This window comes from Emydura macquarii, unplaced genomic scaffold (assembly GCF_026122565.2).
Source record: "Emydura macquarii macquarii isolate MOO-44397 ecotype Brisbane River unplaced genomic scaffold, CSIRO-AGI_Emac_v2 contig_629, whole genome shotgun sequence".
In the NCBI taxonomy this organism is placed as follows: Eukaryota; Metazoa; Chordata; order Testudines; family Chelidae; genus Emydura; species Emydura macquarii.
Genome location: NW_027130766.1, coordinates 2,564,726 through 2,588,283, shown reverse-complemented (window position 1 = coordinate 2,588,283; position 23,558 = coordinate 2,564,726). Strand labels below are relative to the sequence as shown.

Here is a 23,558-nt window from a genome sequence, read left to right as displayed (position 1 = left end):
TGGCTCATGCTGCAGCTCCCTGCCCTCTCCCGCCCTCCTGTCCAGAGGAGGAATCCGGTTTCCGGTGCCGTGGGGGCACGTCCCAGCTCGTACCTGCATCCTGGGTGACTTGGCGGAGGAGCCCGATTTTCTGGAGGTGGCCGGGGGTGGAGACGGACAGGCTCATGACGTCGCCGATCGCCTCGTGGAAGCCAGGGTTGGCCCCGCTGCGGAAGGAGACCGGCTGGTCCTTGTACTGCAGGTAGTACTCAACGTGCCCCATCTCGTGGTGCACCGTGAAGAGCTGCTCCATGGTGACGGTGGTGCACTGCTTGATCCTGGGGGAGGGAGAACAGCCTCGTGTTGCTCTCCGGCTCCAGCCAGTGCCGGATGCGCAGAGCAGAAAGGATCTCAGGGCACTGGGGAGGGTCGCTGTCAAGTGGGACCCTGCAGGGTGGTGTCGGTGGAGAGGGGAGAACAGGGGCTCATAAGGCGGATGGGAACGCGGCCTTCGTTACCAGCTGCGGCACAGGCGGCGTCTACACTACAGCCGCCGAGCGGAGACACAGCGTATGCTGGCTGGAGAAGGAGTTCTGCCAGGATGGGGACATGTTAGCTACGCAGACAGAGGACCACCATCGCTGCATCTACACTGGGGGGGGGGGGGGGGGTTTGCTGGCATGGCTATGTGTCTAGGGGGTGTGGGGGGAGGGTTACACTCCTGATCGAGATGGATGTGCTGCCCGGGCTAGCTCCTGTCTCAGGAGTGTCTAGGGAGAAAGCAGCAATGGGGCGGGGCTGGGAAACGGGGGCTGTGTGAATGGGTGGCGTGCCCAGCTCCATGCCACACCCCAGATTCCTGGCAGAGTTAACGTGGCTCCTGTGCCCCTCCCCCGGCTGCCCGCCCCAGGCCACGCGTGGGGGTCAAGGAGACCCCCAGCACCGCTCTACTATGGGGCCCTGCCTCCCGCCCCCCCCCACACCTGAAGTCCTTGCGGTTGTAGAAGTCCCAGGCGGATGCGTGGCATACCACCTCCCGCCCGTCCGACGGCTTCTCCAGCATGGACTTCTGCCAGAACTCGGGCGGCATGCCCAGCAGCCCCAGCGAGGTGAAGAACTCCTCCGAGACCCGGAACATGTGCGTGGCATTCCAGTTCTAGGCAAGCAGAGCCCCGGGAAGCTGTGGTTACAGGAGCCAGGAGGAGGCTGCCCAGAGTCGCTTCTCTCCCGGGCCAGTCGCAGAGCACAAGGGTCACGCCTTTCTTAAAGGAGTGGCGAAGGGGGCCAGGTTCGCAGCCCTGGAGAACAGCGCTCTCCGCCGATCCCCGGGATAGGTGGGCAGTTCTCCCCGCGCTGCCCCACCAGTGCCCCCCCGCTCCAAGACAGGTGGAGGGCCTGGGGAAGGCTGCTGAGATACACCGAGGCAGATCAGCCTGGGAGACGCTGGTCGCTGAGAAGAGCCAGCAGCAGGGCATTCACCGAGCTGAGCTCCTCTCCCTGCGGCCCGGAGCCTCGTGCAGCCGTTTGCATTAGTGCAAATCGGACTGGGGGTTGGGTTGTTCTTTTGCCCCTGCTCACTTTGCACGGGTGCAAATGACGACACAGTGTTAACCCTCTCCTCCCAGCCCACCCCACGGCCCGGCCTCTGTCATCACCTAGCACTGGCCGCTCCTCTGCTGCTTGTCTCTTGCCCACCCCATTGAGGGCCCCGTTTCAGCTGTCAGCCAAGCAGTCAGAGGCAAGCTGGGCAGAGGAACCTCCCATCAGCTGCAAGGGACCGGGCTGAGAGCATGGGAGTGGCTGACAGTGACGCAAGCTGGGGACCTTGGAGCTCTCCTCTGGCTGAAGGAGTACCAGCCAGCATTGTGCTGACTCAGCGGGTCCAGTCGCAGGGAGTCTCTCTGTCAGCCCAGGAAGAAATCTCCCTTTCACACCCCCTTGCTTATCTCCTCCCCTCCCTTCTCCATTTCTCATTTCCTCTCATCCCTTCTCTCGTATTTTTCTCTTTCTTGGGCCAAATTCCTCCCTGGGTCCAGTCCCATGGACTGCAACACTGCTGCACCGCGGAGAGATTGGACCCATTATACTCCCTCGCTGTGCACACAACGTAACTTTCCTTCACCTGAATCTGGCCTAAGAGATTCTGGGAAGGCTGCCAAAGCGGATTTGTCCTTGGCAGCCTTTTTCTCACCCCCGCCCCCAGAAAACGAGATTCGCCCTGGGCTCAGACCTGGAGCAGTGACTACAAAAGGAAAGGTCCCTGATTCAGCTACTCCCACGGGGGCTGGCTGAGCGGCTGGGATTGTGCTCTTGACAGCTGCTGATGGAGGAGGATCGCCAGGACACAGGCCCATGACTCAGGGCAACCAAATTATAAGCCCACGGTCTTGCTCTCAGACACCCCCACCCCTCCCGCTGTGATTCAGCCACCGATGGCGCAGCGCGGCCGGTGGCCTCCCAGAGCTCACTGTCTCCAATGCTCAAGGGAGAGATTCCCTTGGACAGTTCCTAACTGCAATCCGCCTGCCATCTCTCGCCCCTGCTTTCTCCCTCTGCTACTGGCCGTGGGCCGAGGGCACTAAGTCACTCCCTTGAACCCGGCACTGTTGTGGTGCATTCTCCACCCGGGGGAATGTTAATATCCAGAATGGATGTTTGTCTAAAAGATCGGCTCTAGTTCAACCGGGAACCAGTGCAGGGAAGTCCCATGGCCTGCGTTATGCCGGCAGGCAGAGGGTCCCGGCCAGCCTTGGAATCTCTCAGTCTATGACCCCTGCAAGGCGGTCGGGGGACGCAGTTTGCACGAGAGATGTTCTGAGTGTCAGCAACTCCGGGAGCAACGTGGCTCATCGTTAAGGGCAGCAGGAAGGCTTCCTTGTCTCTGGCGGGGTGATCTGCCTCCCTCGACCCCCAGCCCCCAGCCCCCACGCATCAGGGCAGGCTTCTGGGCAAGGGGCTACGCGACAGCAGCGAACGGCAGCCGGCTCCTTACTTGTTGCACCATGGTGCTGGTGACGTCCAGGTTGGGTTTTTCCGGGAAGGGGATCATCATATCGTAGATGTTGTTCCACTGCTGGGCCCACATGTTGCCTGGGAGAGAAGGGCACAGCTCAGGGGTTTGCTGCAGCAGGCAGCTGTTCCTGTGAACCAGCTCTGGCTGCTGCTAGACCAGTGCTTCCCATCTGGTTTGGTTCAAGGGCCTCAGATATCATTTGTACAACCCTGAAGGGCCACCAGTCTCTGCCAGCTCCCCCCCCCCCCCCCCCCCCCCCCACTGCAGCCAGACGGGAGTTGTTCAGTGAGGATCTCCTCGCTGATCTCCCGTCACTGAAGCCTGTAGCCCCGTGCGCTCCACCTGGGTCCCTAGGCAGCAGCTCCCTTCTGCAGCCAGCAGGAGGAGAGGGGCGGGCCACTTTGAATGACCCTGCAGGCCACTTTTGGCCCCCGGGCCACAGGTCAGGAACCACTGCACTAGACGGAGCAGAGGGCCCATCAGAACGCTCTCCCGCAGGGAGGGAGTTCGTCAGGGTTGTAGTCAGCTGTCCAGAACACCAGAGCAGCCCCTGGAGAATGGGAGCTGTGGAGCGTGGCAGAGGCTCGTGAGCGGGAAGGGATGTGACGCCTCCTTCACTTTCCTCTCTTGTTTTAGCTCCTTTTGGCTTCGTTGGGGAAAAAAGCAACCTGGAGAAGGAGAGGCTTCCTCTCCTTTTCTCTGGCTGCACTAAGAGGAAGCACAGCCCAATGGTCAGAGCACGGCTCAGGGAATCAGGACTCCCAGGATCCGTGGCCTGCCCTGCCATTGACTCACTGCGCGCTCTCAGGCAAATCACTTCCCTGCTCTGTGACTCAGTTTCACCCCTCTGTACAACAGGGACGACGCTTGCTTGGCAAAGGGGGCTGGGCGGCTTAACAGAAGAGCGTGGTAAACTCTTTGGATGCCGGTACTATGGAAGGGCAGGTTACTAATGCCAGCAGATGAGGGAGGAGGAGATGGGGCAGTGGTGGAGCAATGGGATTATACGCAGGATCTCTGCAACTGTCTGATTTCCTAGCCCTGCCATCGGCCCCGCCCTTTGGGAAGGTGCTGTGGGCAGGCGCTGCCCTGCATTAATTACCCGGTGCGGGGTCATTCACTACAGACTATGCAGCCTTGTGCACCGAGCTTGGCTCGAAGCATTTCCCGTTCCCTTGCCCCCTCCCTCGCCTAATCGTGTGGCATTAATTCAACTCCAAAGCCACGTAATTACTGTGCACGGGTGGCTGGAGGAATCTGTTCCAAGGCTAAATATCCGGGAATTCCTTCATCAGGCTGCTCAGCCTCAGCTCTGACTGCTCAGACAGGGTCTTGGGATTTGTTTGGGTTGTTCCCTCCTGCTGTTTTCCTCTCTCTGGGGAGTTCTGGAGCTGCAGCGAGCGGCTGCTCCGGGCTGATACCAAACCACAGAATAATACGCTCCCAGCGTGAGCAGCTGTGCCACTCACATGGCCTTCCTGTCAGCCACCACCAGCAGGAGTTTGCATTATGCAGCGGTGGGCTGATCTGCGAACACGTTACAACTCAAAGGACCTGTGCGGACGGGCACTGGGGAAACGCAGCCACCTCGGGAGGTGAGGACGGCAGCCCACGAGCGTGCAGTTAGAGTGGAAAGTGCTGGGAAATCGCCTCTCTTCGGGAAAGTGCCCTGGGGATCTTTCGTGCCAGCTTCTAGGATCTCCTGCAGCCGGCAGGTGGCTTTCAGCCACCAGCCTCGGAAACAGCGCGACGGGGGCCCATCAGCCCCACAGGAGCACCTGGAGTCTCATTCGGCATGGCTGGCAGAGCACAGCTCAGAGCGGCCCCCAGCGTCTCCCCCACTGAGCTGGTGCAGGGAAGGGGCAGGTGGGAAGCACGCACAAGGGATGCATGTAACCCACACTCAGCACGGGTGCCCTGGTCCGTTCTAGCAGTGGCTGAGACACAGACGGAGGTTGATGAGGCTGACGGAGCTCGATCTCAGGCAGCGGAGATTTGTGCCTTTACGTCCAGAGTTCCTAGTTCAATCCCTACCGCCAACACCCCCCCATCCCTCCAGGGTACGGCGTTCCATGCACACATAGAATCCGGATCAGGGCAAATGGGGCTGCAGCCACCGTCCCCAAATCCACCCTCCCACTCTTCCCCAAACACTCCCCGCTTACTTCACGTCCACCCTCACAGGTCCGTAAGCACGCCAGTCTGAACTGCGGCCAGCCCTCCCCAGATCTGCCTGGGCACATCCCCGTCCTCCCCAGGCAGCCCCCGCCTTCGCACCCCAGGGGAGGGGCGGGTGTCCCTGCCCAGAGGGCCCCCGGCCTGCCTCAGGCCCACTTACCCAGCAAGTGAGCAGGGATGGGGCCCTTTAGGTTGATGTACTTGGAGCCGTAGCGTTCGTACAGCTTCCTCCGGACGAAGGCGTGCAGGTTCAGGTAGAGGGGCTCCAGCTGGTGGTAGAGCGCCTCCAGGTCGTCCTCAAACGTCGGCGAGTCGTACCAGGAGCGCCAGTAAGCGCCGGTGTCCTTGAAACCTGCCAACCGGAAGCACAGGGCCAACCGCAGTCAACTGCAGCGTCTTGCATGGGAACGTTGCCTCCCTACACAAACTCATCCACGGCGGCGCAGCGATGCCCGCTAGAGGGAGGCATGAAAGGCGGAGGGACCTCGCCATTCACTGCCCCGGGAACAGCTCCAGGTGAGCTGCCGGCTGGGGGAAAGGGGGAATCCCAGGATGGTGCAGAGCCAGCTACTCATCCCCACACATCCTCCAGGCCCTACTGCTCGGGGGCATGGCCAGAGGAAAGAGCCTGAGTCCAGAACACAGCGAGGCACAAGCTAGAGCAGCCCCAAGGTTACCGTAGCTGCACATGCCCCAGCCTTGCTCCGAGCGGCGCTTGGCCGGACCCATGGATCTCGCGCAGCGGGTCCGAGTCTGCTCTCACTTGCATTTCGCTGGCGGAACCCCACTGATCCCATGATGCAGGCCGGGGCCCTGCCACAAACGCGTCGCTGGGCACGAGCGTGCCGGCAATGAGGCAAGTGAGCCACGCCGACGCCCCTGTGCCGAGGGGCTGCCATGCTGAAATGGACCCCATGGCCACCGAGGCCAGCAGCCTGTCTCCTGCGCTGCCGGGTGTCAGAGTGAGGCGCAGAACTACCAGGGCTCACTTCCACGAGCAGGATTCCATTGGCTCCTGATTTACACCGGGGCGAGAGGTGACTAACTCCTCAAACGCACTCCATGGACGTGGGGGGGATGCAGAGGGCAGAAGTTCCTGACCCCAGGTGCCGATCAGCTCACGCCCTGAAGCATGAGGAGTGATCGTTGGTTTCCGAGTGGGGGCTGGTTTGTGAGGCGCCCCCCACCCCCACCCGCTTTGTGACAAAGATGCCTGCGACAGCAAGGGGCTGGATTTGATGCCCTGGGGGGGTCCCTTCCAGTCCTATGTCCCTCTCACCGTCCATCTTGTAGGCCTCATTGCTCAGCGTCACAAACTCCTCGTACTTGGGCCTCAGGGGATTTCCAGCGGAGTTGTGCCACCCCTCCCAAGCGTAGAGCAGCTTCTTGTAGCTGCGGGAGGTGGCCATGATGTTGGTTATCTCTGAGGCATGGAAGAGAAAAAACACGGCAGAGAGTCAAGCCAGCTTCAGTGGGGCGTAAGGGAAGTTTCTTTCCACCCACAACAGGTCTCCCTGACATCCTAGGGCTGTGCAGAGCCCCGGCTATGCTGGGCCAGAAGGCGGGGCTGGAACCCCAGCCAGGTTCTCTATGGCTCACAGATCAAGCAGGGACAGGCCTGAGCTTAGATGCAAAAGCTCACAAAAGTCGGGGGGCCAGCCATTCTCCTGGCTGCATACAGAGGCAGAGCCCACGCCCCCCAGGAATGGAGGGGTGTCTGCTGACCCAACCCCAGTGGGATTGGTAAACATGTTCCCCAGATCCAAAGAGCGCCCCCACCCGGGGCGCTGGACATCTGAAACTGGAGCAGGATTGTGCTGCCGTGGAGGGAGCAGAGGTTGTGATGCAGGACGGCTTGTCAGCCTTAACACCCGCCAGCAGCGGCCCGACACCTCCTTTCTCCTCCCCTCACCCCATCTCCAGTTCAGTGGCACCCTCTGGTATTCCAGTCACCCCCAGGCAGAAGCTGGCAACCCTGGACATGGAGGAGTCTGTAGAGTCGGTGCTGCTAAACCATGAGACCCCCTCGTCCCGTCACCTGCCCGTGGTTAGTGGCCAGTGCCTGAGACTTCAGAGAAAGCGTATAAAGGCCCATCATGCCCCCTGCTAGCTGTGCAATACTTCAGGGAAGGGGAGACGATTCCTCCCCGCCCACCTGGACCGCGGAGTCCGATTTCCTTCCCCTTAACGACAAACCTTGGCTTACAGCTTCCAAATTCCACTGAAGTCAATGACCCAACTCCCACTGACCTTAGTGCCAGGAGGATCGGGGCCGCTGAGTCCAGCCCTTTCTGAGAGCGCCCTTTGTAGCGGAGACAGCAGAGCCCTCCCCTGCTAGCCCCTGCATCCCAGCCACCGGGCGAGCAAGCAGGAAGCAATGCGCTGCTTTCTTGCCTCCTTGAAAAGGGGCCCAAATCTGGAGGGTACGGATCATGCTCTGCTCCCACTGGCCCCAGCAGAGGCTGAGGGCGCTCAGCATCTTGGAGGGTCAGACCAGCCTCCAGAGCAAGAAGCTTCGAAGTACAGAAAGTGACGGGACAGAGTCACTGGGCCGAGGGCTCCTAGCCAGCGGGAATGGGAAGACACCATACCTGGTTCCAAAGCCCAGCAGCTGGTGGTCTGGTTCGGAGGACACACCTTGGCAGTGGAGTAGATATTGTCCATCTCGCTCAGGATGGTGTTGTACTGGGGGAGGAGGCAAAAACCGACGTTAGGGGTCGAAGAACATGGAACCGGGGCTTCCTTCAACACATAGGCAACACAGTCAGAATCACTGTGGACTCATCGCACGGGGAGAGAACGGAGGATACCCCACCTGTGTATCGACAGCACTTCTGAGGCTCCTCTCACCTCGGTATGTGGTTCTCGTGCATGTCGTGTTGCAAGGCAGGGTGTGTATGCCTGTAGTTTGGTGCTTGTCTAGATTGGGGGGGCGTGAACAGGTGCATGCGTGAGTATGTGTGGAGGGAAAAAATGGTACATGCATGTAGTTTTGCATATGTACTTGTGTGTGTTGTGGGGGTGAATGGGAATGCAGGTAGGCAGGTGTGTCTGTGTGTGCCCTGTGGCTTGTGTAATTGAATGTGTGTGTCTGTGGGGGCAGGCTGGGTGTGCAGGTGGTTTGGTGAGTGTGCGAATGTGAGCGTGTGACTTGGCAGAAGTGCATGCATGAAGGTGAAGTGGGAGTGCATTTTTAGTGTTCATTAAAATAAGGGGCAAAGGGGAGCGCCGACCAGACTGGTTAGAAGGAGCCAGGCCAGATATCCCTCAGCCTGCCACGGGCCAGTGGGCCCAGGTGAGGAATGCATGGTGACGCAGGTGGTTTTAGATGATGTGGGATTAACTACTTCAGTCTAATGAACGTGGTCAGTGATTCTGCTGAGTCAGCACTCCTGCTGCAAACAATCACACATTAGCAAGACCATGTGGGATTGATCTAAAGCGAGGGATGCCCATCACGAGGGCCAGGTGAGTAATGTGGCTGGCAGAGGCTGGGCAGACTCTGTGCAAAGCCTCCCTTCCCCCTACAATCTACCAACACAACTCAGTCCTGACCTATAGCAGCCCTGCTATTCACAGCTCTGCCAATACACCCCCGTCCTGACCTGCAGCCCCTACTACTATTCCAGTCCTGCTCTCCACACCTGCACACAGCTCTTTGCAAACATACCTCACTCCTATCTACAACCTTTCCCATTCCTGTTTTCACACCCACTTCTACCCATGCATCTCCAGCTTGATCTGCAGCACCCTGCCAAGCCAACCCTGCCATCCCCCTGCTCTGCCAACGCACATAAATCCTAGCATGGTCACCGCGCCACTGACAGGCTGTGTGACCTCCAGCAAGTTTTTTCCCTTCCTGTCTATTTAGGGGGTTGGTTCTTTGCAGCGGAGACTGTCTCTCACTATGCAGGTGTACAGCACCTAGCACGATGGGACACTGATCCTGGTTGAGGCCTGTAGGCTCTATTGTAATACAAATAATAAGTGGTGGTGCTGCTGTTCCCGTTGAACTGGGGGTGTGTTCTTGATGCAGCTGAAAATGTGGCTTGGATGATGAGCCGTAGGCTTGCGGCCCTGAACACCTGTGACCCTTTGAGAGCCCGCAGGTTGGTTTTCAGCTAAGTAGAATTGTTAGCCCCATTGTTCCACTTTGGGAAATCACCTCCTGCCACCTAACATTTTCCTGAAGCTTTCAATCAAATGATCATGATCACTTCTTGCCCTAAACTGCTGTGTGGCGTCATGTGGTTAAACAGCTGCCACGTTCCACCCCAGAGGCGGCTGCATTCCAGCAGTGGGTAAAATGATTCTAGCTGACACAGCTGTGAAGCACATGGGGCGGAAAGGCACGCTCTGTAAAGACAGTCACTGAAAGTCCTTTTGAAACAGGCAGCAGCTCTTCTGATATCCTGGAATGCAGCTATTTATAACGGCCTTTCCATCTGCAGCTGTAGCTGGCTCAGTTTAGTTAAGGAGTGACACAAAAAGTTTGGGTAGACGTTTGGATTGGTTATGGTCACTGCTAACAATAAACAATAGCAATGGGGTATTTCCTGCATCCAGTTTCCAGGAGAGGAAAGTGCACAGCGACAGCTTTGACCTGGTGGGCTTGCACTGCTGAAGGAGGGAGGGGGCCGGGCATGAAGCCCTTCCTCCGGAGAAGGAAGGTATTTGCCTTCACTAAAGCCTTATCAGCTGGGAAAGAATAAATACAGCTAATCTGCAGGAAAGAGAGGTCAGCGCTGGCTGCTTATGTTATACTTCTGTCCTGCTGCAGCTTCTCTAGTAGGGAGAGAAAGAGACGCTGTTGACATTTCTGTCAGGAAGTCTTGCCGGCCGATGGCGTATTCCTGTGAATCTAGCACCAGTATTTGGGGTTTCATAATAACAACTGACATCCCTATGCAGTGTTTCATCCTGGCGCTTCCCAATGCCTTTCGCAAACCAAACCCAGGTTTTTGGGGATTGCTCAGCTCCCACTTGGGCACCTAACCGAGTGGCCAGATTTTCAGCCGACGCCAGCTCAGTGGGTGCACCTTGGGAGTCGAGCTCTTCTATAAGGCCTGGCCCCAGTGTGGGCATTGAGTCCTTGAAAAGCTGGCCCTGAGCGTTTTGGAAAATGTTGCCCCGCTTGCAAGGGAAAACATCTTTGGCCATCACCGAAATGCAACTGTCTCTGGGGAGGAGGCACAGCACGGCATTAAAGCAACAGCAGCACACGGCAGAGCATTTAAGAAGGGGCACTTCGTGGGTGTGAAATGCTCTTACCAGTGCAAACGAGTTCACTATGTCCAAAGTGAGTGTGTAGCATTCTCACCAGACCCAGTAGGGGCAGACTTCGGAATGGGTAGCAGTTTGCACCCGGTTCAATGATAACACAAGCTGTGGGACAGACGGGCATGGGGCTTCGCTGGTAGGGCCGGCCCCACACCAAACAGTACCACAGGTGAGGAGCATCTTCGCCCCCTCGCCCTTAGGCATATTTTCACAGTTACACAGTAAAACAAGGTTCACAATATCGCAGCTGGGCTCTCACTTCACTTCACTTTGTTCTCATATCTCACTGGCTGACTGGCGACGCCCCCGCCCCTTATATATCTGCGAGGGCCTGGCTGACAACGTTCGATGTTTTCCTCGAAACCGCCTAGTTCTCAGAAAGCCCGGAAGGTTCCACAAAATTCCACAAAAGTCCAGAACATTCTAGGAGGTTAGTGACAAATGAATCCACAGGCAGAATACCTGAAACACGTGACTATTTTCCCTTTTGTCGCTCACAACAAAAACAGCCCCCCCAAGCCCGGCGCCCCTCCACAAGCCTGGCACCCCAGTGGTCGCCTGCCCCTAAATCTGGCCCTGTTTGTTGGCTTGAGAGCAGGAGCAGGCTAAGCTCCATGGCAAGGTTGGCTTTGCTGGGATGAAGGGGTGCGGATGGGCACTGGCTGGCAAAGACAGAATGAGTCTGGTTAAACTTGCACAGGGTTAGGAACCTGGTGCCCCGGAGGGTCGGATCAGCAGAGCCTGGGGTCTCTGAAGCCACCCCTCGCTTTTAAATCACATTCCACTTGCCTGCCTGCGAGCCAGGCAAAAGGGTTTTATTCTCCCCCTTCCTCCTCGGAACAGTTCAAAAGAGCAGCAGTAAACTAACCGGTGCAGGCAGAGTGCCGGGATTAGCCGGGGTAACAGACACCCTTTGATCCTGCTCGTGCGCCAGCCCCTGCTATTAAATGCTTTAGCGATAGCTTCGTTCCGCTGAACAGGCTTAGAGCAGAAATTTGCCCAGTCGCCAGCATTCAGAGAGGGGCATGCCTGACTCCCCGGAGCAATACACTGCTCAAATTCAGAGTCACACCGGTACCCCTAAGCCTGTGGGCTCTTCCACCTGAAGTAGATGTGGGCAGGGTCTGCACAGGGATGGGATGCAGCCACCAAACGTCCAGGAGCTGTGTATCATCCACGAGGTGGTGCCTGTCATTTCATTGAGTCAGTACTGACTAATTGCTCCCTCTCAGCTTGCTGACTTCTGGTGAGCATCACAGATCCAAGGGGGCCTTCTCTTGACCAGAGCAGCGGCCTGGAAAAATTCTAGCATGGACAGTGATTTCCTGCCAAAGCGGACGGTATTTTCCTTTCCTTTGCTTTCTCCCTCTCTCCTTTGGCCTCAGCGCCTTTCCTGCCTGTATCTTCCTTAGCATCCTGTCCTGCTCCATTGTTCATTTTTTTGATAGCGTCTCAACTCGCCTGGCAGCATCCGCTCCACACAGCGAGGCTGACTCCCCTTGTGGTCTCTCCTGATCAAAGAACAAACGCACGTCTTTGCTTCTCTGACCCGTTAATCGGAGGCCACTCTTTACTCCAGTGCCGGCGCACTGCTGCCCGCCCCCCCTCTGCTGTCCCTGCGTGCACCTTGGCATGGTGTAGCAGATGCGATAGCAGGCGGTGCCTTCTGCCCTTTGTACTCCCATTGCCACGCGCCTCGGGCAGTTGCTCATGCCAGCGCAAAGAGCTATCAGGTCAGCGGGGTAGCCTTCGCCAGCCACACTGAGCTCCTGCAAGCATCAGGGCAGCGGAGAACCAGCTCCTGGCTTTTTAGCCAGGAAATAGGAATGACCTCTGAGTAAACAGAGTGGATGTTGCAACCAGTCTGGTGCGGTCTCCCACGCTAGCCGTATACTTTACCAGTGAGGTACACAAAAGGTTATTTAGATTGAAGCCAGGGGCTTGGAAATGCTGCTGCCCTAGGAATCACGCCATCCTAGGGGAGGCGAAGGCTGCGTTCGAGGCGCCTTCTAATGCAGCGGCAGGGGCATCACTTCAGAAAAATTCTCGGGGGCCGGGGGGAAGTTGTGTCAGCATCTAGAACATTATATATCTGATTATATTATACCCTGCAAAGTCGGGGATGGGCGCAGGGACCTATGAAACAGGGGAACTGCCCTCCTTGTCCCTTAGCCAATGACAGCCTTGTCCATCATCCTGACGCAGCAGCTTTGTGAGAGGGGCAGGATGGTCCTGCGGGGAGGGCACTAGCCTGAGAGCTGGCTCCGCGCCCCTGCTCTGCCATAGCCTGATGTGATCTTAGGCAAGTCCCGTAACCTCTCTGGGCCTCAGTTCCCCTTCTGTACAATGGAGAGAATAGCCCTGCCCTGCCTCACAGAGGTGTTGTGAGGCTGCAGCCATAAAGAGTGTGATTTGCTCAGATAGTGGGGGGAGGGGGCAGGGGGCAGAGAAGTACCTACGACCAACAGCAGGGCCCCAGCTTTCCTTTGTAGGAGGCTTTAGAGCGGGGTTCTCAGGATGGGGCAGCATCTCCAGCCCTCTCCTCACCATCTGCTCTCTGGACCAACAGGCAGCCCTCGGCTGGCGCCATGAATTAAGGCAGCGGCTGCTGGCTGAGCTGATTTTACAGCGGGACCCATCCTGGCCTCTGACAGCCCAGGGTGAGAAGGTGACCGGAAGCCACCTTTGCCCCCCCATCGCTGGAGGCCAGGATGTTGGGCCTGCACTTTCACGATTGCAGACTCTAAATCAAGCCACTAGGAACCATTCTCCTCCTGCCCCCTTATTTCACTCCTCCCTCTGAAGCCCAGGGCAGGGCCCCTCCGCCACTGGGGCCATATGCACCAAAGTGACGAGTGATTTTTTTAGGTGCCCAATTTGAAAGGCCTTAAAGGGGCCTGACCCCCCCAAACTGTGCCAAGCACCCCCCTCTGCAAACCAGGACCCTTTAAGACAGATCTCAGTTTGGAGCCCCAAAATCACTAGCAGGCCCTCTGGTCTTCCTACAGTGTCTCATGCCTCCCTGTGGCTGGGGGCCGTCGGTTTATTTCTGGCTCCCCTGGCTTTGCTCCGTCCCACGGGAAGCACTCGGACCCACACTTCGTTTCAATTCGTTTGCAACGTTTACTTCTTCTGCGAGAAACCCTCTCCAGCTACACTCCAGTCACGCCATCCCATCCACCTCCCCGGGCGCTTGACACGCTGCCCGGTTCAGTATCAACTCCCTCCGCTTTCTACCTTCACCGGGCTGCTGGCTCTTCTCCTGACTGGAGGGCCCGTCCGTTGGAACGTCAGCCTGCCTTCGGCCACTTTGAAAGCCCCAGCCCTCATTTCTACAACGCTTCCTGTAAGAGGAGGGATCTGCTCTTTTAAGGGCCAAGGGCCTCAGCCAGCCAGCTAGAACTAATCCTGTTTGATTATCACACCCAGCCTGGAGAGCACAGCCGGAAGGAGTCACAAGAGGGAGGTTGGCTGACTCCTAGGACTGGCCACAGAGTACAGAGAAAGCCCTCTGGCCCCTGCAGCGTTTGTTGGCCAAGGGAACAGCTTCATTCTGGGTCACTTTGCAAGTTTTTCTTTTGAATAAACCATATACTGAGGAAACGGCCTGCCAGAGACCTGAGTGTAGTATTTAATCCATCCTGGGTTGGGGAAGCAGCCCTACGCTAGTTAGAAATAGTGACTCGATATTTACGAAACCCGCAGAGGCCATGCGCTGAATGGATAGCTAGATAAGAGACCTAATCAGAATGCCCAAACTGTGGTGGCGTGAACAGTCATGCATGTGATGGGAGACCTGGTTCCCACGCCCAGCAGCCCCTGCCTGTCTGATTTGTGCCCTGGTTGCAATGGTCCCTCTGGGGCTTTTGCTGGGATGCAGAATCACTGAGGCACAAGTCCAGCACAGCTGTGCTTCCTCCCACCCCTGCCCTGCCGCGGAGCATCCCCGGCACCGGGAGCTCTCGTGCCGACAGATCGAGCAGACTTGGCTCTGGGCGGGGCCGCCGGTTGCACGGAGTTATTATGGGCTGGCGCTGCCCGCCTCTCGCCCACAGCAGCTGGACTCTCCTACTGCTGCTAGTTCGCTCTCTCCTGGGTTTCACCGTGGGTGAGGCCCCTCCTGGTCGTTCTAGGGCGAATGGAGATTCTCGCCTCCGCAGGGCAGACTCACACAAGCAACCTGTCACTGACGTCGGTGGGCAGAAGAGCAGCTAGGAGAGTCCTAGTTGTGGCGCTCCGTATTTTAGCCGGAGTTGGTGATCTCCAAGACGGATTTTCCAATGATCTCCAGTGTCCCAAGGGCCTATTCGAGATCCTACCTGAGCCCTGAAGCCTCTCCCCTCCCCCCCATTCCCCTCATCATATTCTTCCTCCTCCCGCCAACCCCTCAGTGACTTAGACACCCGCGGCTGGCCCCTGCCAGCTGACTCAGTCCTGCACGGCTGGGGCTGGTAGTGTCGACCTGCAGGGCTCCGATTGCGGCCCCGAGCACTGGGACGGTCCCAGCTCGCAGGGTCCTAGAGCCCGGACTCCAGCCCAAACGTCTACACTGCAATTAAAAAAGCCCCTTGGCCCAAATCTGCTGGCACGGGCCAGCTGCGGGTTTTTCATTGCAGTGTAGACGTACCTGTAGCTTCCCCTCTTGCTCTCAGAGCAACCCAGCGTGACGCCTACCTGCTGACGCTTGTCCAAGGGCAGGTTGGAAGTCCCCAGGGTCTGGATGGAGCCAATGATTTTCTTCAGCTGAGCGTCTGTGAAATTGTTCCAGATGGAGCCATAGAGCTCCTTGGCTTTCTTCCCCCAGGCCTCTGTGAAGTTCTGCTCCTCCAGGGAGGCCAAGATCTGGAAGGCAGGAGGAAAGATTCTTCTGTGAGAGATATTCCCCTTCCCTGGGAGAACCCTTTAGCCATTGCACCCGGGGACCATCTTGCAGTGCCTGTTCCCCCCACCCTCTGTGTGGGGAACCAGCCCCAATGTGGGACATGGACTGGCAGACCTACACAACTCCAACCAGCAGGGACACAAGATGTCCAGCCCAGCAAAGAGGGAGGCATAACACGGTCCTCTGCCTTGCCGCCATACCTGTACAATGAAGACCGTGAGAATCACCTTTGTAAAGTGCCTGTGAGCCGTGGTACAGCTGCGGGGTCTAGCAAATAGGGCACTATGCTGGCACTCAGGAGATACAGGTTCACCCACACTGTGTGACCCCAAGGGTGCTACTTCACCTGCCATTTCTCCTCCTGGCCTTTGTCTGTCTGGTCTATGTGAACAGCCAGCTCTTTGAGGCAGGGACTTGGGGGTATGTCAGGGTGCTTTCCAGAGCAGGTTGACAGATGTGCTAGCTGGCAGCGTGAAGCAGCCTTGAAGTGAGGGATGGCAATTTACTCTCGCTTTCCAGACGGCTGGAGCGCTGGAAAAGGGCCTTTGTTCAAATGTGAATCAGGCCCACGGTGGGTAGGTCTACACTGCAAAGAAGGGGGAAAAAAGGCAGCAGCAACACTCAGAACTCAGGTCAACTGACTTGGGCCCACACTACAGGACTAACAATAGCAGTGTAGACGTTCTCACTCAGGCTGCAGCTCTGAGACCCTCGCCGCTGGCCTGCATTGGAGATGGGCCAGATCTGAATTCCCCAACATTAAATGTGGGAATGTCTGAATCCAGGATTTTGGTTCAGCCTGTGATATAGCTAGGTAAAGGGGGAACCATGAAGTTCAAACTCAGATCCAGGTTCAGATTCCAGACTCCCATGGTATTGAGATCCAGCGTTTGTCCCTACAATGGGTATGAACGCGTAACCGTTCATGCCCAGCAAAGGCCATCGGTCCGTCAGGTGGCAGGACTCCTTTTAATCATTATTGCTTTGATCCCACTCAGCAGCAGTTCCCCCATCTGTTGAAATTACCTCCCTTGTTTGCCTGGGATCCTGCGGCTTGCCCCCACCCATTCCTTTGCTGCACTCTGCTCACTCCTGACAACTGACACCAAGTGCTCATCGCGCAGAGATGCCGGGCCTCACCCTAGCACTGCAGCTTCGCAAACGACAACCTTGCCAGCCGTGTGGCTTGGCAGCTCACGAGAAAATCACTGTGTAATGACTGTGCTTTCTTTGAGGTCTGGCTAGGAAGAGGGAAATAATCCAAGGCGATGTGCAGGATTGCACTGACCTGTGACATTTATTAGAGGAGACACTCGTTTCCAGCCAACGTGGAAATCACTCCTACCCCCACTTCTTGCCTGGAACTTCTCCAGCTGACAAAGAAGCACGGGAAAGGGTGCCCAGTGAGGTCCCGCTTTTGAACTGAATGGAAGCAGCAGGTGGATTATAAGTGGCTTGCTGGGAAATGTGCGTATACTGCAGCCCTGCTGGCATATGCAACAGCTAAGGTTGAATAAACCGCACTGCTCGTAGGAGAAAAACCTACCGGTCACACAAGGGTGAGACTCCATTTATAAGTGGGCTATAAATGATTAATAGGCAATTAAGAGATGTTTTCACAGACGGTTGGAGTCCAACAAGTCAATCATTTGCTGATAAACTATGGCAGCTTCTACTGATGTACTTAAAATCATCCAGGCCACATACAGCTCACTTCTGCAACTTGCGTAAACATTTTATACATGGAGCCAAAAGAAAGTGGAGCCAACCGATTCCTTAGAGTGTCTGTCCTGCGCTGCTAATCACACGGAGATACCAAGCGCCCTCAGGAGGGATCTTTCAAAGCCCAGAGCCTTGGCTCAACTCTCATTAACCTCAATGGAAGCCAAGTTAGAGCAAGGCTAAGCATTTTGGAAAAAAATCCCATCTGGCAGTGTTGCCAAGTCTCGCAAATCTTGCAATATTTGGTATTTTTCTTAAAGTGCCAACTCCTGGAGTCATGTGATGATGTCAGAATCTTGGCTTCCATTTAATTTTTTTAAGCAAGTTTCTAGCCCTTGTGGTTGCAGAGAAAAGCTTGAAAACATAAGGCAAGTGGACCCTAAGGGCTAAAGAAAAAAAGAACCCTACATTTATTTTTTTAAAACTCTTGCTTCTTAACCCAATCTCATGATTTTTGAAGCCTGACTTTGGAATGGCTGGAATTGCCAAAACTGAGACTTTTACTTTACATTAAAAAAATCAACCAACCAACCAAAAAAGAAAAAAAAAAGGGTCTCCACTGGCGAGAGCATAGTGTGTGCATCTCACTCTGGAACGGGCTACAGTAAATGTCTCTACACCAGTGGTCCCCAAACTGTGGGGCATACCCCCCTAGGGCACACAGAGGAACATTTGTGGGGGCGCAGCAGGGCCTAGGAGGAAGCACCACCAAACCCTGTTCTGCCCCCAGCTCCGGCTCCGGCTCCCAAGCCCCGACTCCCAAGTCCCAGCCCCCAGCTCCCAACTGTGGCTCTGGTCCCAGCCGTGGCTCCCAGGGGGATGTGGACCAGCTAATGGGGAGGCACGACGGAAAACGTTTGGGGACCACTGCTCTACACACAGGCAGAGTTCTGGGAAGTTTAAAGACAGAGGCCACTGGAAACAAAAGGCAACAGCGTTTCATAGTTACATACACATCACTTTATCCATTTGTCTACCTAAAGTATTTCCAACATGCCTCTCACTCTTGTGTCTAGGCACCAGCAGCATCTAGATGTATTGGACAAATATCTGTGGCATACAAAAATTGTACACTGAATTCAGCACAATCTAGCCAACACACTCCCATTGGTATTCAGGAGACAGCATGGTCTAGTGACTAGCGCATGGGCCTGGGAGATCTAGGTTCTATCTATTTCCAACTCTACCGCTGACCTGGTAGGGGGCCTTGGGCACACCTCTTTACCACCTTGTGCCTCAGTTTCCCCACCAGTAAAATGGGAACAATGATACTGACCTCCTTGGTAAAGAGCAATGGTAAGTGCCAGATAAGAGCTAGGTATTAATTATAACAATATTATTAATAAGTGAGGGGGCTGGGAAGTTATTTAGTGATGTGGGCCCCAGGTTGCCAGCCAGTCCCACTCTCAGATGTCAGACAGCGGTTCTCAGCTGGCCACGGCCTCAGGGTAGCTGGCTTCAAACTGGTAAAAGACCAGCTTTGTGCCATGCAAAATCTGAATGACCCCTGGGAGTATTTTCAAGCCCCTATAAACGCTGCTGTCGTGTTCATCTTATACAGATGCAGGGCTCCCTCCAATCAACAAAACAAGACCTTGTTAGCGCTCATGAACCTGGCTGCCCATGCAAGTGCTTGAAGCAAGCATCAAACCCAAGTGCCAAGCAAAGCAGCTGCCAGCCCCTCCCCCTGTCACTTGGCTGGCTGTGTGGACTGCAGTGGGCACGGCTGGCACCTGACTAGCTGCCAGGTGACAATACAGAGCCATATTAACTATCCCGTTTGCAGGGGTGGGGGTTTGGCTGCAGGATGGAAAGGTGGATTGGGCCTTCCTGCCCTACAAGCCCAGGGAAAGGTGAAAGGGCTGAGTCGGCTCAGTTGCTTTGGAGCTTTCGGGAGATGACGATGAGCCCAGAGACTCACCATCCCCCGTTGCTCGGCCTGGGAAGGTGCAATCAAGGCAGTGTTACTGGCAGGGTCAAGCCCCTCAGTTCCTCTGGGGACTAGCTGCAACCTGGAGAGTTCACTGCAAAAACCTGACATCTCCACAACAAACTTAGCAACGATGCTGCGTCATTTGCAGGGACTGAACCTAGGACCTCTGCATCTGACATCCTCAGCTTGGCCTGACTGAGCTTAAGAAGCACATTTGCTAATGCAACGCCTGAAACAGACTCATAAAACCTCCCATGTGGCCCAGCCACTAGAGCGTGACGAAGAGCAACAAATGGGTCATTGGGAGTCGTTTAAAAAACTGGTGGAGAATGTTGGGTGGCATCTTTTTCACTCAGAGATTCCACGGCCAGAAGGGACCACTGTGAGCATCTCATCTGCCCTCCTGTAGAACACAGGCCACGGGACTCCCCCAAAATAATTCACATTTGAGCTGAAGCAGATTATTTAAAAAACATCCAGCCTTGATTTTTCAATTGCCAGTGATGGAGAATCCACCATAACCCTTGGTCAATTGTTCCAATGGTTAATTGCTAGGAATTCACCATCATCTCTAGCAGGCATCTCATTATGTATGGTCTGGATGAGGACCTCGGGGCCTGATCCATTGACTTAAATGAGAATTTTGTCTGAGTAAGGAGCCCAGGTTTTGGTAAACAGTCCAAGCCGTAAAGCCCGATGAACTTCACCCACAAACATAGCTGATCAGAACGACCATGGCCATGGGGACCGGCTGTCAATCTGCAGGGTCGAAGGTGAAGCAGCTTCCAGCCATGAGGAAGCTTTTCTTGCTTGTCATAGAATATTAGAGTTGGAAGGGACCTCAGGAGGTATCTAATCCAACCCCCTGCTCAAAGCAGGACTAATCTCAGCTAAATAATCCCAGCCAGGGTTTTGTCAAGCCGCAGCTTAAAAACCTCTAAAGATGTCATGTGTGATAATATTTTGCTGGCTGGAAATGCTGACTTTACAAGAGGGGGCTGGTACAAAACTGACCACAGGCCCGCTAAAGTTTGCCGGGCCAGATCCCCGGCAGGTGTAAACCAACAGCTCCACTGAAGTTAATGGAGCGCTGCCAATTTGCACCGCTAAAGATCTAGCCTGTTGAGCTATAAAGCAAGCGCCAGCCACGCAGAAACCTGACTGGCCGATGCAAACACCGCTCGCTCCGGACTGCGATAATGGAAGAGACGTGTCAGTCTGGGGCTTTCACATCAGCGAGGAAATTCAGACTCCCATGTAAGAGACACTTAGCGAGACTCAGGCTAATGCAGGCTGGGGAGAGCCCCGCTAGATTCGCCCATCCCTTCTGCCTGGCTTGGCTGAAAAAGGGAAGTCACCTGAGGAGTCCCGCAAGACTCAGCCTCGTTTCATGGCTCTCCTCCCCTCGCAAGGGCTGAGGCTGCACAAAGACTGTGCGGAACCCCAGCTGCCCTAGGAGAGAGGTGTCACCTGTCCCGCTGTGCCGAATGCAGCTGGCCCGGTAGGAACCCCATGATTGCTCGGGCGGGCCCAGCATTGATGCTGCATTAACATTCATGTTGGCATTTCATTTCCCTGATTTTTTTTATTAAAGGAAAAGAAAGTAAAGAAAAAAGGAAAAAGACGGGTCCTGTGATACCGCATTTGAAGTGCCTCTGAAATGCCTCGTTTCTCTGTGCCATGGGATAACCACCACAATGGTCAGCAACTGACCATGGAACCCAAGAGTCCTGACTGCCAAGCCTCTGTATTAACCACTAGCCCACACTCCCCTCCTAAACCAAAAGTGGCTGAGGTATCCCAATGGCAGTTCCTGTTTTCCATCCCTGCTCCTGTTTCCCTTCTTAAATGTCAGAACCTCAAAAGCCATAGGGGTGTATTTTGTTAAACATTCATCAGAAAACACATAACACAGACTCAGACCTCACGCTCGGGTAAATCAGCAGAGTCTACACTGCTGAAACTCTGCCCCACAGGGAGTACAGATAACACTGAAATCTTGGGCCAGAGCCTTTGCTTTGAGTCTTGTCCACTTGTGCCATAGGCTCAAAAACTGCCCTGAGTGCCCGGCTGGGGATTCCTTTGAGAATCAACAGGGGATTGAGGCTGCTCTAATGTATGTTGGGGGTATAATGAGTGCTCAGCTGCCCCCAGGAGCAGGGGAGAGATAAAGGTAACCTAGAGCCACCTTTGCCCTGCCACCTGGTCCAGGCTGGGCATGATTTGGCTGGACCCCAGGGTTCTGACCTTTTTTCCTTTCGTCAGCTTGATTTCTCCACCTTAATTGTGCATCAACATTGCTGTTGTCATTGGAGCGCGACATTTTTGGCGCAGAAGCAGTGGTGCCCAGCAGCTAGCGCCGGGGCCTGGGTTTCCCTGCTGCTTGCTCTTGAGTACCTCACTTTCCCGGTCCTGGGCCATTAAAAGAGGTACAAAACTCTATTGTGCACCGCTTCATCCAGGAGCCTTAATCCAGGTGGCAGAGGGATGTGTGAGCCCGCAGAGCTGCCCAGTTCTTATTGTAAGCACTGAAGTGAAACCATTTCACAGCTGCAGTTCTACAACCACCAAGCATCAGAATGTTGCCCTGTGTATTGTCCCTGCCCTGCCAGTCGAGGATGACGCAAAGGGCACCTAGGAAACGCCTATGAGTGAGGAATTCCCTGTGATTTCTTGATTGCCTCTTGCAGGGCAGTAAACGGCCAAGCCACGTCCCGTCAGGGAACTGCTTTGCTGAATGACAATCCCCCTCTGAAAAGAAAAGGCAACTGGCCCTCCAGACACGCACACAGAGGGGGCCTTCGGTGGAGTCCCCACGCCTTCATGCACGGCTGCAGATACACGGCTATCTCCCGGCGAGAAAGGATCACGGCACAGCACGGGTGACTTAGACCAAAGAAGTCCTTCAAACAGAGGATTGAAATGGGAATCCACGTGCCGGTGCCGGAACGGGTCCGCCAACACCCACACGCAGGCAAGCATTGCTGTTTGTAAACACACCCTGCAGATGGACTCTTACACGCGCGCGAGCGCACTCGCACTTGTAAATAAATAGATCGCACACCCGTTCTTATAAAGACAGATGCGTACACTTGCATGTGCACAAACGCGCACACACTCGTGTTCGGGGGGCTGGAACTAGGGGTGATGAGTAGGAGCAAGCCCTGGCTTGAAGTGATTTCCCTCAGGTCCAGGGTTTACAGTTTTGCTCCCTGGCTCTCGGCTCCCCCTTGTACAAATTGTTCCAGCGCCCCTGCTTGTCTTAGACTCTTCGCTGCCACGCCTGGCCCAACCCCAGGGAAGCCGGTGGAGTTACGGAAGGGTTGGCACCAGAGCCCACGGCCTAAGGGGTGCGTATGCAGGCCCATCCTGACACACCGACGCGTCCTCGCTCAGCCATGCCCACGGCAGGCACTTAGACACACGCACACGCTCCATCACCGAGGGACCAGCTCCCCAGCGGCAGCAGGGCGATGCCCGGAGCCACCTTTGCTTGGTCCGGGCAACGGGCCGCCCGCCCCCTTGGACAGCGCGGGTCTGGGCACACAGGGGCAGAAATGCAATGTCGGCCCTGTGCTTCCACAGGGACGTGCCAGGGGCTGGCGCCACGTACCCCAGGGCTGCTGTGGCAGCCGGGAATCCCCAGGGGAGCCCCACCCCTGCTCTCCCCCCCATGGGCAGTCCGGGGGAGCAGGGATCCCCCTCCAGGAAGGAGATGCTCTGCCCATCCCCGCCCCTCCCCGGGGCATCCCGCCCTGCCCCCTCCAGCCGCTCGCCCCGTCTAGTCTGCAGGGTCCCGAGCCATGGCCCCCCGCAGCCCCCAGGACTCAGCACTTCCCCCCCCCGGGGGCCCCTCCCCAGGGCGTGGGGGGGGGACGGGGGGCGCCTGGCTCTGCCCCCCCCCCCCCCCAGGCCGGGGCTGGAAGCGGGGGTGGCACCGGCTGGGTCTGGTGCCCTGAGCCCCGGGGGGAGGGTGGGCTCCCGGGGGGGGGTCTCTGGGATGCAGCCCCCCCGCGCCCCGCGCCCCCACCTGGCGGTCGGAGTTGAGCGCGGTCAGGTTGGTGTTGTAATCCCAGCTGGCCGCCACGCTCCGGAACAGGACCAGCTCGGCGGAGCCGTTGTAGCTGTCGGCGAAGAGCCCGGCCCCCGCCTCGTCGGCCGCGGGGCTGGGGGGCAGGAGCCCGGCTTCCAAGGCAGCCGCCGGCCGCAGGCAGAGCAGCAGCAGCAGCGGGAGCAGCCCCAGCGCCGGGGGCATCCTGGCACCGACCGACCGACGGACCGACCGACCGACCGAGCGAGCGACCTCCCCCCGCGGCTCTGCCCGGAGCGGCTCCCGGCCCCCGCCGCGGCCAGCGGCTTATAAGCGCTGCCCAGACCCTGCCCACCGAGCCTGCCTCGCTCTGCGAGCCGATAACGCGCTCCCGTCGGCGGCGCGGGGCTCCGGGGAGCGGCTGGAAGCGGTGCCAAAGTCCTGCCGTGCCTGGCTGGGACCGGGGGGGGGAGAGATGGGGAAAGGAAGGGGCCGAGGGAGAAGGAAAGGCAGAGAGGGAGGAGGGAGAGAGAAGAGAAAG

At 56.6% G+C, this 23,558-nt stretch overlaps 1 protein-coding gene across 2 annotated transcripts in view; it reads right to left on the bottom strand.

Annotated features, from left to right (window-relative positions):
- ACE (angiotensin I converting enzyme) overlaps window positions 1-23,293 on the bottom strand; it is a 43,110-nt gene extending 19,817 nt beyond the window's left edge. Inside the window, exons 1-8 of one of the 2 annotated variants that reach the window (XM_067540997.1) lie at window positions 23,018-23,293; window positions 15,125-15,292; window positions 7,762-7,855; window positions 6,450-6,593; window positions 5,331-5,522; window positions 2,972-3,069; window positions 963-1,135; window positions 94-317 (exon numbers count right to left, since the gene is read on the bottom strand). In XM_067540997.1, the coding sequence (XP_067397098.1) occupies window positions 94-317; window positions 963-1,135; window positions 2,972-3,069; window positions 5,331-5,522; window positions 6,450-6,593; window positions 7,762-7,855; window positions 15,125-15,292; window positions 23,018-23,242 (1,318 nt within the window). In that variant the 5' untranslated portion in view covers window positions 23,243-23,293. Of the gene's footprint in view, window positions 1-93; window positions 318-962; window positions 1,136-2,971; window positions 3,070-5,330; window positions 5,523-6,449; window positions 6,594-7,761; window positions 7,856-7,985; window positions 8,367-15,124; window positions 15,293-23,017 lie in introns of those variants that run through there. The other variant, XM_067540998.1, reaches the window with a different exon arrangement.
- Window positions 23,294-23,558: the final 265 nt, after the last annotated feature.